Genomic DNA, 17,135 nt, shown 5'->3' with positions numbered 1-17,135 from the left:
CATGTGCCACAGTACTTATAAATTGGCATTTTGCTATGAAACAGCAAGCTGATGTAGTTAACCACACAACATCAACATATAACAGTAGTACAAGTCTTAACTGATTACAATGGCATACCACTGACTGATTAGTCATAAGCAGCACTTGATAGTAGAGTGCATCTATCTCCTTTTCCCCCATCATAACATCCTTGCCACAGACAAAGAGGAGGTACTTACTTGCCATCTTTGAACCACTGAATGACAGGAAAAGGAGAGCCTTTGACTTTACATTCCAGACTGCTCTCTTGGTTGAGGGTGACTGAAACTTCTGCTGGTGTGTCAGCACCTTTTATGTTTGGTGGAACTTGGAAAAAGAAATGTTACAGTGAGAACGAAACATGGCTAACATGGTGACTAAATGTGGAAGACTTGCTGACAATGGCTGAACAGATTAGATCATGGAGGCCATGAGCTGAGGATGACCATGTAATCAGTATATGTAGCAAAACTTCAACCTTAATTGTGAAGTGAATGCTGCAGCTGCTGTTCTATAACACCTTTCTATTGTGCCTATGATCCTTCACGTAGAAAGCAATTCTGCACAAGTGCTGGAGAACTGACTATATAGCACAAGAAAAATCTTTCTAGCCTGTCATATGTGTTCCATTAGTAAAATATGCACAAGACACTAAGATAAAATATCTTATATCAGAATTCAGAGATTGAAAGCAGCATTTTGTGTATGGTACCAAAAAGATGACAAAGTTCAAACACCGTAAGATGTTATTGTGTGGAGAGATACTGTATTCTGTATTTAACATGACCAAAAAAACCCAAAACCCTGCAATGTAATGACTAAGTATCAAATACCATTTTTTCAGATTACCAGCTTTAAAGAGCACAGTACTAACCTAGCACATCTACATTAAATAGCTTCTCAGAACTCCCTGCTATATTAGTTGCTTTGCATGAATACTGTCCACCATCACCAGTAGCAATTTTAAGGAGCTTCAGTATCTTCCCATTGTGCAAAATCTGGAGAGTACTGCTTTCCACAACCTTAAAAAAAAAATCAAAGAGATCAGCATTATGTGGTCCAAGTTACAACAGCCAAACACTGCAGCTGGATTTTGAAAAGAAGGCAGTAGTTTTTCTTAAACAATAATCTATCCACTTAATGTCCCTTCCCTATCAGAGATGTAATACCTTCAAAGAACAATGCAAGTTATCAAGCATAACCTGTAGGTAGTTATATAATAATGGGCAGATAACTGTATGGCAAGATTATAATTTGCAGTTGTATGATAATAGGATAATCAAATCTCCTTTTTAGTCTCTTTGTTGCAGGGATTAAAATACTTGTCCTTCTTTGTAAAGTATTTTAAGATCTAAGATATAGATGACAAGGTTTGGGGGGAAGCTGAGGCCAGTTTTTGGAGAAGCCTTGAAAGGTGCTTTTCTGTTGCTTTGATTTCATGAATGGGTGAGTTAATTTATTACCTGTACACAATTCAGTGGTCATCATTGTGATTTATGTGACCATATATTTAATTAGTTACAAAGGTGCCTAGTGCTTTGTGTTTGCATGTTTTTATTGTTGCTTAAATCTAAGGCCAGGTCAACACTACAAATTTCTGCTGGCAGAAGGTATGATCCCTGACTAACATAACTGTGTTGGAATAGGTGCAAGTCATATTGACAAAGTTGTGCTTTTACCAGTATAGCTGGTTTCACTTGTAGACAGTGGTTTTACTATACAGCTAAAAAGCAGTGCTTCCAGTAAAGCTGTGTCTACACTAAAGGCGCTTTTCCAATATAATGTAATGGTATTCCTATACCAGTAAAGAGCTACTAGTATAGACATACCCTAAGTAAATAAATACATTTTATTTTATTTTTATTTTATTTTACTTAAATGAGCTTTCTCCTCAGGCACTCACCAAAAAGGCTTTAGAAAGCTAATGTGAAATCTCCTGGAATTGGCTTTTGTACATTTACAGTCATTTCACTTAATTTGCCATGAAATCAACAAACACTACATACCTGGACATCGTCTTTATACCATGTGATGATGGGAAAGGGGTTGCCTGACACTTCACAGAAGAGATTCACAGGCTGATTAACCACTACAGATGCATTTGTCACCTTTTCTTGATCTTGAATTTCAGGAGGAACTATAATAAATTATGTTAAGCAAAGATTTATTTAATCAAAAATGCCATGGACATAAACATTTAAAAAAGCAAAACCAACATGTTGTTTTAAAGTTCTGCACATTATTTTCATCATGTCAGGTTTTTCTTTATAGCTGGTATTTATTAATGCACATGTAACAGTCAAGTGTCTGTTAATGTCTGTGTCATCAAACCTGTGTTGGAGTAAAGGGGTTAATATCTTATATCAAACTGTGTTAGGTTAAAAGCTGCCTCACTGTACAAGTTATCAAAGGTAGGTGAAAGTGGAAGCTGTGCACAGTTAACTCAGATACAGCCAAATACAATGTAAGTCCTAAATTGTTTCAATGAATTGCAACATTCCATTTGCAGTTCCATTTAGTGCGACCCTTCTCTGGGGGTGAAGATTTTCTTTGGGGAAAAAAATGATTTCATTGTAAGAGGAAGGGGCCCTCTTTATAAAGGAGTCCCAGTATTATTTTAAGAAGACAACAATGTCAAGTTTAGCCGGGTGAGAGGCTCTCTAATCAAGATCTTACTTTGGCACTTTCATCAGGCTGACACTTGCTATACAGGATACAAAACTCCAATAGAACCCTTGTCACTTTGTTTCCTTCTTCCTATTGGTTTAAGTATAATCCTTGATTTTAATTTGACACATTGCTAATAATAATCATGGTTGATGCAGCACAGATGCGCTGTGGGAAAGGGTGTAAGGAAACCCTTCCTCCTCCATGCTCTTGGGAAGGAGGGAGTCCCACTAACAATACTGGAAGTGCTCAGTGTCCCAGAAGGGGCCTGTCTCCAAGGGGTAGGAGAAACACCATGATTCTGGTCCCTCACATTGTACACTGACTTGTGGATACAGAGCTGCACTGGAGAAAGTGTATGCTACACCTTTTCCAGAGGTGTAGCAATGGCCACTAGTGATCGCTCTCTCTACAAATGTGGCTGGAGGCATGATGCTTGCTCCTGTCCTGAATAGGCATAAAGGAAAGTTACTTACCTTTTTACCCAAAGTTCTTTGAGAAGTATGGTCCCTATCTGTATTCCACTGTGGGTATGTATGAACTCCACATGCCTGAGACTGGAAAATTCTTCCAAGTCATGTCTATTGCTCTGTAGCCCCTTGCTCTCCTCGTAATCTCTGCCAATGGTTTAAGAGGCAGTGCAGACAGAATAATCAGACATGACCCAAAGCTGAGGGAAAGGAGGATGAGTAGTGGAATATAGATGGCGACCATACATACTGAACAATTGCAGTTGTAATAAGGTAAGTAATTTCCCTTTCTTCTTGGAGTGATGGTTTGTGTGTATATTCCAATGTGAGTAACTCAGAGAGGAGGAGGTTATGAGGATGTAGGTGGTATAGCTGCTTGTAGAATAGCTGTCCCAAAGGAGGATTGGACCAAGGTGTAATGTCTCATAAGTGTGTGGATGGAAATCCACATTGCTGCCTTGCAAATATCAAGGAGCAGCCTGGAACCCCACAGAGCCTATGGTCTACAGGGAAAGAAGGCAACATCCTAATGGATCCCATGGTAACTGCACTGGAAACAGATCTGCCTATGGTGTTCCTCTGAAAGAATGATACCGAGGGAGCCATGTAACCATAGGCTCTCTGCACATGCCTGTGCCCTACCTACCCCTGTTAAATAGAGTAGAAGACACAGAGGGGGAGTTAACACTGCTTGGGGCCGTCTTAATTCCTGTGGGAATTTCCTATTGGAAATAAACCAGATTAGGATGGAAGTCCACTACACAGAGTAGCTGCTATCAGGGTCCACCGTCTCCTGATACATGCTGTAATAGATCCCCTACCACGTGGTGTGGTAGGAGCTTTGTGGGGTGGGGAGGAGAGAATGTCATGGAGCAGCTGCTTCTCCATTCTATGTTAAGTTCTTCGAGCAATGACTCCCCTCACCTGCATTAATAGAGGGGCATATCTAGCATTTATTCTATAAGCTCTTTGGGGGCAAACACCTGGTCTTTTACATGTTTTCCAAGTGTCATGTAAATTTATGGTTGTCTATTACAATCATTTGGTTATTTGTGTAAACAGAAGTTGGTTTCTGTATTAAGCATAAGCAAACAGAACTAACAATCAGGTAGCTACAGGTCAAATACTCAGATTTGCTCCCACAACTACAAAAATGCAGGCACACATTTTGTGTGTGCAATTTACAAAAACAAAGGAGAAACTGCCCTTTTGAAAATTACCCCTTAATAGCTATAGTTATTTACCATGAACCTTCAGATTGTATTTTCTTTCTGTGCTTCCTGCTTCATTCACTGCTATGCAGATGTATTCTCCATTGTTGTATGGTGTGACTGAAGCAATGATGAGCAGTGTCCCATCCTCCAAAATTGAAATGCCCGGCTCATTGCCAGTCAGCTCCCTGCCATTACGTAACCATTTGATGACAGGTTTTGGGGTGCCTAATGAGAGAAATTTATAGAACTTCAAGAGACTTCTTGCTTCATTTGAAAAAGGAAGGATTGATATTACTTTAGAGCAGTGCATGGGAGAAAAATAGACAGTAAGAAAAATCTTTGCTGCAGCTTCTGTAAATCACAAAACACACTGTAGTTTGAACTGGCACAACTGGCTAAAAGGGCATAGGGACTTAACTCTCCTTCATGCTTAGAGATAGTCCCTGCCACTCCAACCACTGGGCAATGTGAAGAACCCTTGCACTGTCATTGTCCTACAAAAATATACTACCTAATTAGTTAAATTACTTAATAGCCATGGCCCTTTTTCTTAGTGTTAAGTTTTTTTTTAATATCCTGGTGAGATGTTGTATTTAAGAAGGACTATACACTTTTACCTTTCCAGAAAACTCCAAGATGCATTGCAACTATGAGTGCCTAAGAGAAAAAATATAGTTATCAGCCAAAATGGTTACAGTGTTGCACACCTTTTGCTGGACATGGAAATGAAACACGTTGATTTGCAACTCTTTCTTGAAATGGAGTGTTGTAAGGAGGGTCAAGATCATCTACTGTAGGAGGTTCTAAAAGAAAAACAGAAACAGAGTAAATAATCTTAGTCCCTCCTCTCAAATGTCAAAACATACCATGTACACAAGCAATTTACACCTCTTTATTCCTTCCCATTCTCAGATGGCCTGATTCTCATATCCTTACACACACTCAGTAGATGGAAGTATTCCAGCAGTCCCATTTATTTCACTGGGATGACTTAAACATTAAACTATGACTCAGTGTGAATTAGGATTTCAGAATCTAGTCCAAATTGGTTTGCTCTGACAATTGCTATATTTACTGTGAAGGCAGAGGATGTTTCTGCAAAATTTGATGGAAATTGGACAAACTGTTTTTGAGCTACAGATCATTAAAAGAATTATCCTGCTTTGAAATTTTGATTGTTTTCTTAATGTTTCTTTGTCTTCCTGTAGCTCAAAGACACCATCCTACCCATTCGGACTTTCTGTCTTGCATCTCCTTGAAAACTCACGTGCTCAGTGTATCTGAAGAAAATAGTTCATAATAAGCAAAGTTATTAACATTTTTTATTGTAGATAGTTCTGAATCCAATTCTGTTTCACTGTTTTGGGAATTATGGGCCAAATCCTGTTGTCAGCAGTGTTAATGCTCAGAGTATGGGCTTTAAGACCACTATAAATGAGAAGTACCTCCACTGAAGTCAATAGAATTGTATCCACGTAAAGCAAGTAAGTGAGGAAAGACTCAGACATTATATTTGTGTGAACATGTTGCCCACTGTTGGCTGTTTGCATTTTAAAAAGAACAAGAGTCCTCCTACATGTAGAGCTAACAGATCTGTTCCTTTAGCTCAAGTGACAGATGTTTGTGTTTTTGGAGCAATAGAGCCAGGATTCTAATGCAGTCTCGCAGGTGTGTTGTTTATTATGGAGCAGAGGAAGCCTCACCATAGTTAAAGCTGATTTTGATCCCCCTTGTAATATCAACCAACCACAAGAAGGTCCCTTTCAAAATTAAAAGAATTAAAAAGTTTTGTTTCGTTTTATATTTTTGCAAACTATCTAATGTTTCTCTGTACCTCCTCCTGCTCAAAACAATCACATCATATTACAGCATTTGAAACGTATGTAGATTTTGATACTGGGTCAGGCAGCAGTGTCAATAGTGATATGTTTCCTAAGTAGGATCAGTTACAGGTCAGTGGAATCTAAGATCCTCTGAATCACTGAGTCTACCTCTCTGAAAGTGCAACAGTTTATCTTCCCCCACAACACAAGGTATAACATATATTAACTATAAAGCTACACTTGATCACAGCTGTAAGTCCAAGACTCAGGCCATGTTATAAATACCTTGAACTTGTATTGTTATCTCCGATTCATCACTGCCAGCTATGTTACTAGCAACACACTTGTAGATTCCAGAGTCTGAAAACTGGACTTTGCTGATGCTCAGTGTTCCATCCAGATTGCTGATATACTGTCCTCCATCTATTAACATGGTACTTCTGCCTTTGAACCAGGTGACTGTTGGGGGTGGGATCCCTTGAGCATTGCACGGTATATCAACTCTGTGACCAACTTGTACTTTCATAACTCGAGGCCCACGTTGTATCTTTGGAGGAACTAGGCAAGACAAATAAATCCATGGTAATGAGGAAAAGACGATCTGGCAGACTATTCATGGAGGAAATATGGTCAGTGTTATCCTTTTAGAAAATACCCTCCCTTGCCCAATGCAATTTAATGTCCCTAAGTAACATCAAGCAATCAGAACTGAATGTTTCTGCAGACAAGATTTACAATATGCCATTGCTTAAGTCATTTGGGGACACTACATTTAAAATCCTAAAACATTATTTCCAAAGAAGTATTGTACTCTCATTCTTCCAAGCACATTTTAAAGAGCTCCTGGGTTTTGGCTCCACAGAGTACAAAACAATTCAAAAGCTTTAAGATAAAGTCAATTAAATTTGCTCTTTGACATTCTAACTTCCTTCCTCTTAATCCCAGCTATGTATGTTTCTAGGGTAAATTCAGACAGGAAGATAAAATGTGGCTGGAAAAGATTGTTGCTGGTCTCAAAGAATAAAAATATGGTATAAATCAATATTATAACTGCCTTGCCCCAATGCTTTTCTTTATAGGAATCACTAAAGATAAAAAGACTCAAGTAGGGATACAGATTTGTCATGGAAATTTTTAATTAAAAATCACAGAACGGCCACACTAAATGAAGTAATAGTCATGGGTTTAGTAACTGTTCCTGGATATTTGATAAAAAAGGCCCACGACAAATAAAATTCAACGATATCTCTTCAAAATCACAGCAGGCCAGTGCTCTCCTCCTGCACCACCACTGCCTCCTCCTCATCCCACGAAGGGGGCACCACACACCTCCAGCATCACCTTCTGCTCCAGTACCACTACCCTAATCCGAGCCTGTTGAGGAGGAGAGGCCCTGGGGAAGAGAGTGGCTTCAAGAGAGACTCCACCCTGCATTCATCCTGGGCACAGGCCATGGTAACTCCTGTGTTCCTTGGGGCTGGGCTCGAGGGTTGAGAGGGAGCCTGCCTCACACACCCCTACAGGACAGGCAAGTGGCAGCTCCTGGGTCCCATGGAGCTGGGCCTGGGGTTGAGAGTGATTCCACCCTGCACTCACCCTGGACAGCAGCAGCTCCTGTGTCCAGCAGGGCTGGGGCTAGGTGTTGAGAGCAAGCCTGCCCCACACTCATCTAGGCCGTGGGCAGCCGTAGCTCCGGGGCCCCAGGGGTTGGGCCTGGCTCCCCACTCCAGGCATTGTGCCTTGGCACATCAGGTCACAGCGCCTGCTGCCTCTCTGCTGAAACACCATTCTCTCAAGTTTGGCCCAGTCACGGCCCTATCATGACGTGGGTTGAGGCTGCATGATGAGTGAGAGGCAGGTTCGCTCTCCGACCCCACCTCTTCCGTGGGGCCTGCCCTCCACATTGGCCAGTGAGCAACCCACCTAGAGCCTTCCTACATGGAAGCTGCAGATGGAGAAGCCATGGTATCCATGACTTTTTCACACCATGACAAATTGCAGCCCTACACATAAGGAAACTCCGAAACAATTAACCGTTATGTTCATGGCATACATGCAGAGAAGTTAGATAAAAATTTTATATACTCATGCTGGAAGGTTGCAACATAACACTACTTTATTTCTTTGAATTCAGAACAGTAGCACACATGAACCCCAAACCAGAGAAAGACAAAGCAGGCTGCTCTCTAAAACAGAAAAGCACAATTCACCAATGTTATCTCTAATTTTCCCCACACATGTGCAAATGAACTTTGTCATGTGCACCAATATGGAGGTGATGTGTCACACATCACCTCCATATTGGTGCACATAACAAAATTCATGTGGCAGGGGTGGGGCCGAGGGGTTTGGAGTGTGGGAGGTGGCTCAGGGCTGGGGCAGAGGGTTGGAGTGCAGGGGGGTGAGGACTCCGGCTGCGGGTGCGGGCTCTGGGGTGGGGCTGAAGATGAGGGGCTCAGGGCTGAGGCAGAGGGTTGGGGTGCAGGAGACGATGAGGGCTCTGCAGTGGGGCCATGGATGAGGTGTTTGGGATGCAGGAGGGAGCTGGGGCAGGGATTTAGGGTGTGGGGGGGTGATGGCTCCGGCTGGGGGTGTGAGCTGGGGATGAGGGGTTTGGGGTGCAGGCTGCCCCGGGGCTATGGTGGGGAGAGAGGACTCCCACCAGGTCTCTCCCTGCAGCAACACCTGGTCTGGCGGAGAGAGGCACCTCTCCCCGCCGCAGCAGCTCTGGGGGTGGGACTACGGGATAGACGCCGCAGGTCTGGGCCGGGGCTGGGTTGAGGCACCTCTTCCCCGACCGCGGCAGGTCCAGGCTGGGGATTGGGGCACCTCTTCCTGGGTCGTGGCAGGTCCGTCCGCAGTCCGGGCTGCCAGTGACAGTCTGCCGCTTTGGGCTCCCCAGGGGAGTCCGAAGCAGCAGACGGTCCCACACCAGAGGAATGGGAGCAGCTGTGGACTCCTTTCCACTCGCCGACTCCCATCACTGGCAGGCAGCCAGCAGCTGTTGCCTACCGCTGATGGAGGGCGGGGACAGAGAGAGGAGCCCTCAATCAGCCAGCTGAGAGGAGCGAGGGGAGGCAAGCGAGGGGGAGCAGCCCTGGGCCAGCGGGCCTAGAGTAGCATGAGGGAGGGGCTGGAGAGGAGCCAGCACTTCAGCTGCTGGGCCGCAGCGCAATCGAAGTGGAGTGCCGGGCCGGAAGGCTGGGCCCCTGCTGAGCGTGGGCCTGGCGCCATTATAAACCCGGTACTGTCTGGGCCGTGCTGAGTCGGGGCCGGGGGAGGGGCGCCACGGCAGGTCCGGGGGAGAGGCACCTCTCTCCATCACAGCCCTGAGCGCCTGCATGGCGCTTAATAGGCTGCTGCGCAGCCGTGCGGCTTAGAGGGAACTTAGCAACTCACCCCATCTTTCTCTAGCATGGATGGTTACAAACTGACTCTGATTCCATGTTTTCCTATAGAGTCCTGCAGCCTGCAAGCAGAACTGGGAACACCTTTCTCTCCCCTCCCACCCCCAAACTGATCGCTTGCAATTCCAGCACAGTCCTCAATATACCACATGAACAAGACTGCAGCCCTTGCCATTATAATACTTACCAGTATCTCAACCCTTGCAATGGAGTCTGTGCAATTTTTTTGATGGCCAACTGAAATATTATTAGTTTTTCCACTATAATATACCACCATGAGAAAAGGCAGGCAAGTAGATTCTGTGTGTGCCCCCCGGATTGGTAAATATGAATGAAAGTTTTGTAAATATTTGTGGACATTCTGGCTACTTTGCATTAGAACAGCAGTTCTCAGTCCATAAAGCTCTAGTGGTTCAAGGAGAGCAGACTGATCATATGGTGCTATATTTCCTCCAGGTTTCAACTTTCTAAATCACACTAAGAGAAGAGAAGGAAGTAGGTTATGTGATAGCAAATGGGAGGAGGGTGTAGTCCAGGTGATACTAAATAGGACAGGGAGATGCCTATGAAACGTGGTTCATACTATGAAAAAGTTTAGGCACTTAAATTACAGTGGCTTCCCTAGTAGGACCTCCAGAAGGGATTATTCTTGTAGTTATATAACTCACCATGTACATTTAGCTTTACTGATTGAGTCACATTCCCAGCAATATTTGTGGCCATGCAGATATACATTCCGCTGTCTGAAACTCGCGTCTCAGTGATTTTCATTGACCCTGAGGGAAGGAAGGTGTGTCTGGAAAAATAGGAAACATGTATAACTGTATAAATATTTATTGAGAGGAGAAAGAGCTTTACTTAGACATTACTAATAAATACCATGAACTAAAATAGTCCTGTTTAGCATGACATTTAGTGCAGTTGAGATGGTTTTTATTTAATTATAATTGTGATTTATCATTCCTAAATTTTTCCTAACTCATTACTGAATCAATAAATTCAGAATACAAAGCAAATAATCTGAAACATGGCAGGATCCATAGGACAAACTGTAGGTGTTTCAGGTACTCACAGGACTCCTTAAATCCTGACCTTTTTCTAGTGGAAACAAACTTTTTGAGGAATGTGTGATTCATGGGATTGGTAATAAGATATGGAACCCTTTCACCTAGGTCACAGGCTCAAGGTCAGCCCAAGTCAGGTTGCTATTAACCAATTGCTCAAGTTTAGTCCATTTGGTGAAGTCCACTTCATCTAGGGAATAAGGATGGTCTTGTGATTAAAGCACAAATCAGAGACTCAGGAAGGCTGGGTTCCATTTTGCAGGTCTGGTTCAGTGACCATGAGCAAGTAACTTAATTTCTCTGTGCCTAAGAGTAGAATGAGGATAGTAATACTTCCTTACTTCAAAGGGGTGATGTGATCAAAAATTAATATGTGTGAGATGTATGGCAAATTGCTGGTACGATTATGATGGGTCCCACACTTCCTCTTCTGGGGGGGGTGGGTTCAGGGCACAGATTCCTGCCCCAGAACTAGGGTATCTGCTGTCCCACTGGTAACCCAGAGAAGGGTAGTGGAGAGGGAGGGACCTTGGCCCACCCTCCACTCGGGGTCCCAGCCCAGGGGCCCTAGGGATAGTGGTAAACCACTTGAACTAGTGCTTCCTTCCCCGGACTACTTCCCTCTCCTGCTCTTCAGCTTGTGGGGCTTCCTGCCCTCTCTCTCTGCACAAGCCGGGTGTCTCTTTACCTAGGGTCCTGGTCTTCTAGCCAGCCACGGCACTTCTCCAAACTCTCCTCTGCTCCAACTCCTTCAAACTGCTCTCTACTCCAACTCCTTCTGGTCTGATTGAAGCAGGGGGGTTTTATCATGTGACTGGCTTCAGGTGCTCTAATTGGCTTCAGGTGCTTTAATTAGTCTATAGCAAACTTTCTTCCCTCTACAGGGAATAAGTCTCCCTTCTAGTACTCTCCTGCTGCCCTCTGGCCATGCTGTATCACATATCCCAGCTCCCTGCTCAACACCATGGGGTTGAGCTACTTGGGACGAGAAGCAGTGCTGTCGTGATAGGCCATCAGCGTTGCCGTGTTGGCTTCCGGCCCTATGCTGTACCTGGAAATGGAAGGGCTGCAGGGATAGGAACCACCTAGTCACTCTTGCGTTCTTCTCCTTGTTTCTGTGCACCCACTGGAGTGGGGCGTGCTCTGTTACAAGGATAAACCGCCGCCCCAGTAGGTGGTAGCGGGGAGTCTCCATAGCCCATTTTACCACCAGACATTCCTTTTCAATGACGGTGTACTTCTGTTCCCTGGGGAGGAGTTTCCGGCTGAGGTACAAGATCGGGTGTTCCTCCTCCCCTACCATCTGTGAAAGGACAGCTCCTAGCCCTACGTCTGAGGCATCTGTTTGTAGGATGAATTCCTTCTCGAAGTCTGGGGCTATGAGTACTGGATGGCAGCAAAGGGCTGTCCTTAAATCTGCAAATGCTCCTTCTGCCGCATCAGTCCACTTTACTATCTTGGGGCCCCGAGCCTTTATCAAATCTGTCAATGGCCCTGCTCTTGTGGCGAAATGAGGGATGAATCTCCGATAGTATCCTACTATCCCTAGAAATGCTCTGACCTGCTTTTTGCGGACTGGTCGAGGCCAACCTTGTATTGCCTCCACTTTATTCCACTGGCGTTTCACCAAACCTCTCCCTCCTACATACCTGAGGTATCTGGCCTCAGCTAGTCCTATCACACATTTGAGAGGGTTGGCAGCGAGGCCAGCCTTCCACAGGGCGTCTAGCACCGCTTCTACTTTTCCTAGGTGCATTTCCCAGTCAGGGCTATGGATGACTATGTCGTCTAGATAGGCGGCAGCATAGTTGGCATGGGGTCGCAGCAATTTGTCCATAAGTCGTTGGAATGTTGCAGGGGCCCCATGGAGTCCAAAAGGGAGGACAGTGTATTGGAACAGGCCATCGGGTATAGAGAAGGCAGTCTTTTCCTTGGCATTCTCAGCCAGGGGAATTTGCCAATATCCTTTGGTCAGGTCCAGAGTGGTTAGGTATTGGGACTTGCCTAACTGATCAACTAGCTCATCAATGCGTGGTATCGGATAGGCATCGAATTGGGATACTTCATTCAACTTCTGGAAGTCGTTGCAAAACCTCAGGGTGCCATCAGGCTTGGGGACTAGGACGATAGGGCTGGACCACTGGCTGTGGAATTCTTCAATAACCCCGAGTTCCAGCATCTTGTTCACTTCTGTCCTAATTTCTTCCCTTTTAGCTTCTGGTATTCGGTACAGTCTTATCATCACCCTCACTCCGGGACTGATGACAATATGATGCTGGACCAGTGTCATACGGCCCGGCTGTGTACAGAACACGTCCTGGTTCCATTGGATCATATCAATGACCTCTGTTCGTTGTTCTGGAGTTAACTCAGGAGATATCTTCACCTGCCCCTGTGGGTCGTCTGTCTGGGGTGGAACTCCCCGAATGGCCAGGCATATCTCTCGGTCACGCCAGGGCTTCAGTAAGTTGATGTGGTAGATTTGCTCTGGCCTTCAGCGGTCTAGTTGTCTGACCTTATAGTCCACCTCCCCAGTGGCTTCCACTATCTCATATGGTCCATGCCAGCTGGCTAGGAGTTTGCTTTCTGCTGTCGGCACTAGCACCATCACCCGTTCCCCCGGCTGAAATCTCTGTACTTTCACCCGATGGTTGTAATATGTCTGCTGTGCCTCTTGTGCTTTTTCCAAATGTTCTCGTAGTATAGGGGTTACTCGAGTTATTCGCTCTCTCATCTGTGTCATGTGTTCAATGACATTCTTTCCTGGGTTGAGTTGTTCTTCCCAATCTTCCTTGGCAAGATCTAATATTCCGTGTGGGCGGCGTCATATAGTAGTTCAAAGGGAGAAAAACCAGTGGATGCCTGGGGGACTTCCTGTATAGCAAACATTAGATACGGTAGAAGGGTATCCCAGTCTTTTCCGTCCTCTGCTACCACCTTCCGGATCATACTTTCAAGGGTACAGTTAAACCGCTCAACCAGTCCATCTGTTTGTGGACGGTAGACTGAGGTCCGTATGGATGCGGAGTAGGGTACGTAAGTCTTTCATTAATTTTGACATGAAAGGGGTTCCTTGGTCTGTCAGGATCTCCTTAGAGATGCCCACTCTGGCAAAAACCTGGAGTAGTTCTTTTGCTATTGCCTTGGATGTAGGGTTTCTTAAAGGAATGGCTTCTGGATACCGCGTGGCGTAGTCAAGGATGACTAGTACGTTTCGGTGGCCCCGTGCCAATCTTTCCAGTGGGCCCACTATGTCCATGGCTATCCTCTCGAAAGGGACTTCAATAATAGGCAAAGGTACTAATGGGGCCCACAAGCGAGGTCGGGGACTATGCAACTGGCATTCAGAGCAAGAGGCACAATAGCACTACACCTCTGCACGTGTTCCTGGCCAATAAAACCTTCTTAGGACTCTATCCAGTGTCTTGTCTACTCCTAGATGTCCCCCAAATAGATGACTGTGAGCTAACTCTAGTACTGCCCTTGTGTGTTTCCGTAAGACTAAGAGTTGCTCTACTTCTTCCCCTCGTATTTGCTCTATCCTGTACAACAGATTGCGTTTGAGCACATGATATGGCCTTGGGCCTTTGGTCTTTCCTTCCACGGGTACGCCATTTACTTCTACCTCCTCCCTCACATTCGCATATAGCGGGTCATTGGCTTAGTCCTGCCCGAAATTCTCACGTGCGGTACCAATCTGGCCTAATTCCAGGGGGCCTGTTTCTACTCCGCCCCCTGGGTTGCCCCTACTTAGGCTAGGAACCGCCTCCGAGTCCTCACTAGCCTGAATTATCTCCTGGCCTCCTGAAAGGGTTCGCCTACCAACAAGGGAAGTTTTCTGGTTCTCTGCTAGAATCCTGGTCCCTAATCTTTTATCTGCCCTCCTTCCCCGTCTAGACTTTCGGGGTTTTCTGGGGGATGAGAACAACTCTGGGGCAAATTTGGCAAACGTTGGGGTGAGGCTATCTGTAGGTGCCTCTGTCTCAGCCCGGTGGTTGCTACCCTCCCCTGGCTCTACCGGGGGGAGTAAGCTCTCAAACCCGGGGAAGTCCTTACCAATTAAGACAGGGTAGGGGAGCCTAGGGACCACCCCTGCTGTCACCCTGGTAGTATTCCCCTGGATCTCAATCCATACCGGGATTGTGGGGTAGAAATTTACGATGCCATGAACGCACATTACCCCTGTGTTTTTGGCCCGGGTTAGTTGGTCTTGCCCCATCAACTTCCCTGAAACCAGCGTGACAGCACTCCCGGAATCTACTAATGCTGTGGTCTCAATACCATTCATTTTTACTGATCTTGTATACTCATGCGAGGTCACTGCGACCCCTACCAAGCCGATTAGGCCACATTGCTCCCCGTGATCCCCCAGATTACATTGCATAGGCTCTTCCCTGTTGGGGCATTGGGCTGCTATATGCTCCAATTCCTCACGCTCGTAACACTGCCCCCTTATTCTGGTTGCCGCCCTCTGCCTGGGGCTATTTGGCCGGCCCCCCCAGCCCTTTCTTCCCAAACCCCAGATCCCTTCTTGGCCTCGGGCCATTCCTTGGTGTCTTTCCTCCCAGTTATGGTTCTCCTGGAGTTCTCGACAGTCCGGGGCCTTGGGTTTGGGACTGGCTTTCTGTTTTGCCGTGTCTCACCCCCTGGGGTCTGGAATAGTTCACGGGCTGCCAGCTGTCTTTCCACGAGGGCGACCAACTCATCATAGGTGGAGGGGTCATTCTGGCCAACCCAAGCCTGTAGGCCTGGTGGTAGCCCCCTCATATACCGCTCCAGTACCAGGAGCTCCATCATCTTCTCGGAGCTGAGGGCCTCAGGGTGCAGCCATTTCCGGGCCAGGTGGATCAGGTCAAACAACTGTGATCGGGGTGTCTTGTCCTCTGTATACTGCCATTCATGGAACCTCTGGGCTCGCAACGCCGTCGTTACTCCGGATCTGGCCCGGATCTCTGCCTTCAGCTGGGGGTAATCTGCTGAAGTCTCTGTGGCCATATCGTAGTAGACCTTCTGGGCCGCACAGGAACGGGGTGAGGATACCAGACCACTGATCTCGGGGCCAGGCCTCCTGCAGGGCTGCTCTTTCAAAAGCCGGGAGGTATGCTTCCACATCATCCTCCCGTGTCATTTTCTGTAGGCAGTGGCTGGCCCGTACGGTCTGGGTCCCGTCGCAGTTGCGGTTCAGCTCCCTAAGGGCCTTCATCTGGTTCACCAGCTCTTGCAGCAGGGCTCGGTCCTGGGCAGCCTGACTCATCAACAGACATTTAGTCTGCTGCTGCATCCGAGTCGCCTCCTGTTGGGCGGTTGCTTGGACCCGCGTAGCCTCCTTCTGGGCGGCGGTGGCTTGTATTAGGGCCTTGACCACATCGTCCATCTTAGGGACGGGAGGGTTTTGGCTAACTCTGGTTTAAGTCCCCAGCGCGTAGACCCCACTTCTGACACCAGGTGTGGCAAATTGCCGGTACGATTATGATGGGTCCCGCGCTTCCTCTTCTTGGGGGAGGTTCAGGGCGCAGATTCCTGCCCCAGAACTAGGGTATTTACTGTCCCACTAGTAACCCAGAGAAAGGTAGTGGAGAGGGAGGGACCTGGGCCTGCCCTCTACTCCGGGTCCCAGCCCAGGGGCCCTAGGGATAGTGGTAAACCACTTGAACTAGTGCTTCCTTCCCCTGGGCTACTTCCCTCTCCTGCTCTTCAGCTTGTGGAGCTTCCTGCCCTCTCTCTCTGCACAAGCCGGGTGTCTCTTTACTTAGGGTCTTGGTCTTCTAGCCAGCCATGGCTCTTCTCCAAACTCTCCTCTGCTCCAACTCCTTCAAACTGCTCTCTGCTCCAACTCCTCCTGGTCTGATTGAAGCAGGGGTTTTTTGTCATGTGACTGGCTTCAGGTGCTCTAATTGGCTTCAGGTGCTTTAATTAGTCTGTAGCAAACTTTCTTCCCTCTACAGAGAAAAAGGCTCCCTTCTAGTACTCTCCTGCTGCCCTCTGGCCATGCTGTATCACAGATGCTAAAGCAACCATACAAATATTTACAAATACATTCGCTCCCCATACACAAAAGCACTCATTACAAAAACCACCTGCACAACTGTAATTGCTAACTCTGTTGCAGTCTCAGGAGAAAGGGCAAAATCTGAGGGCCAGACTTTCTCATTAAGGCCATGTCTACACTACACACCATTTTCAGCGGTGTGCAGCGTACATGCAGCCACATGCCATAGTGAAAAGCACACCCTGTTGACACTACAGTGTGTAGCTACACTTATCAGTGAAAGGCTCCGACAAACAGGAGGCAGCGGTAAAAGACTTCAGCTGCTCCCCGCTGCCAGGGACTTTCACGGCAGCAAGGAAATGCTGTGGCAGAAGGGAGGCTGCAGGGAAAGGCTGAGCCACCACCCCCTGCCACAGCCTTTATCCACTGCCAGAGCCTTTTCCTGTGGCAGGGAAGGGCTCCAGCAGGGGGGACCTAACAGT

The 17,135-nt window shown here is 46.5% G+C and overlaps 1 protein-coding gene across 6 annotated transcripts in view; it reads right to left on the bottom strand.

The window, feature by feature from the left end:
- HMCN1 (hemicentin 1) overlaps positions 1–17,135 on the bottom strand; it is a 327,504-nt gene that overhangs the window by 142,067 nt on the left and 168,302 nt on the right. For all 6 annotated transcript variants that reach the window (XM_043521104.1, XM_043521103.1, XM_043521105.1 and 3 more), the window contains exons 23-29: positions 10,269–10,396; positions 6,479–6,751; positions 5,078–5,173; positions 4,401–4,595; positions 2,026–2,156; positions 894–1,041; positions 220–346 (exon numbers count right to left, since the gene is read on the bottom strand). In XM_043521104.1, coding sequence (XP_043377039.1) covers positions 220–346; positions 894–1,041; positions 2,026–2,156; positions 4,401–4,595; positions 5,078–5,173; positions 6,479–6,751; positions 10,269–10,396 — 1,098 coding nt within the window. The remainder of the gene's footprint in view (positions 1–219; positions 347–893; positions 1,042–2,025; positions 2,157–4,400; positions 4,596–5,077; positions 5,174–6,478; positions 6,752–10,268; positions 10,397–17,135) is intronic.

The sequence above is a fragment of the Chelonia mydas genome, chromosome 8 (genome assembly GCF_015237465.2).
Source record: "Chelonia mydas isolate rCheMyd1 chromosome 8, rCheMyd1.pri.v2, whole genome shotgun sequence".
Classification (NCBI taxonomy): domain Eukaryota; kingdom Metazoa; phylum Chordata; order Testudines; family Cheloniidae; genus Chelonia; species Chelonia mydas.
This window is presented reverse-complemented; position numbering and strand designations above follow the sequence as displayed.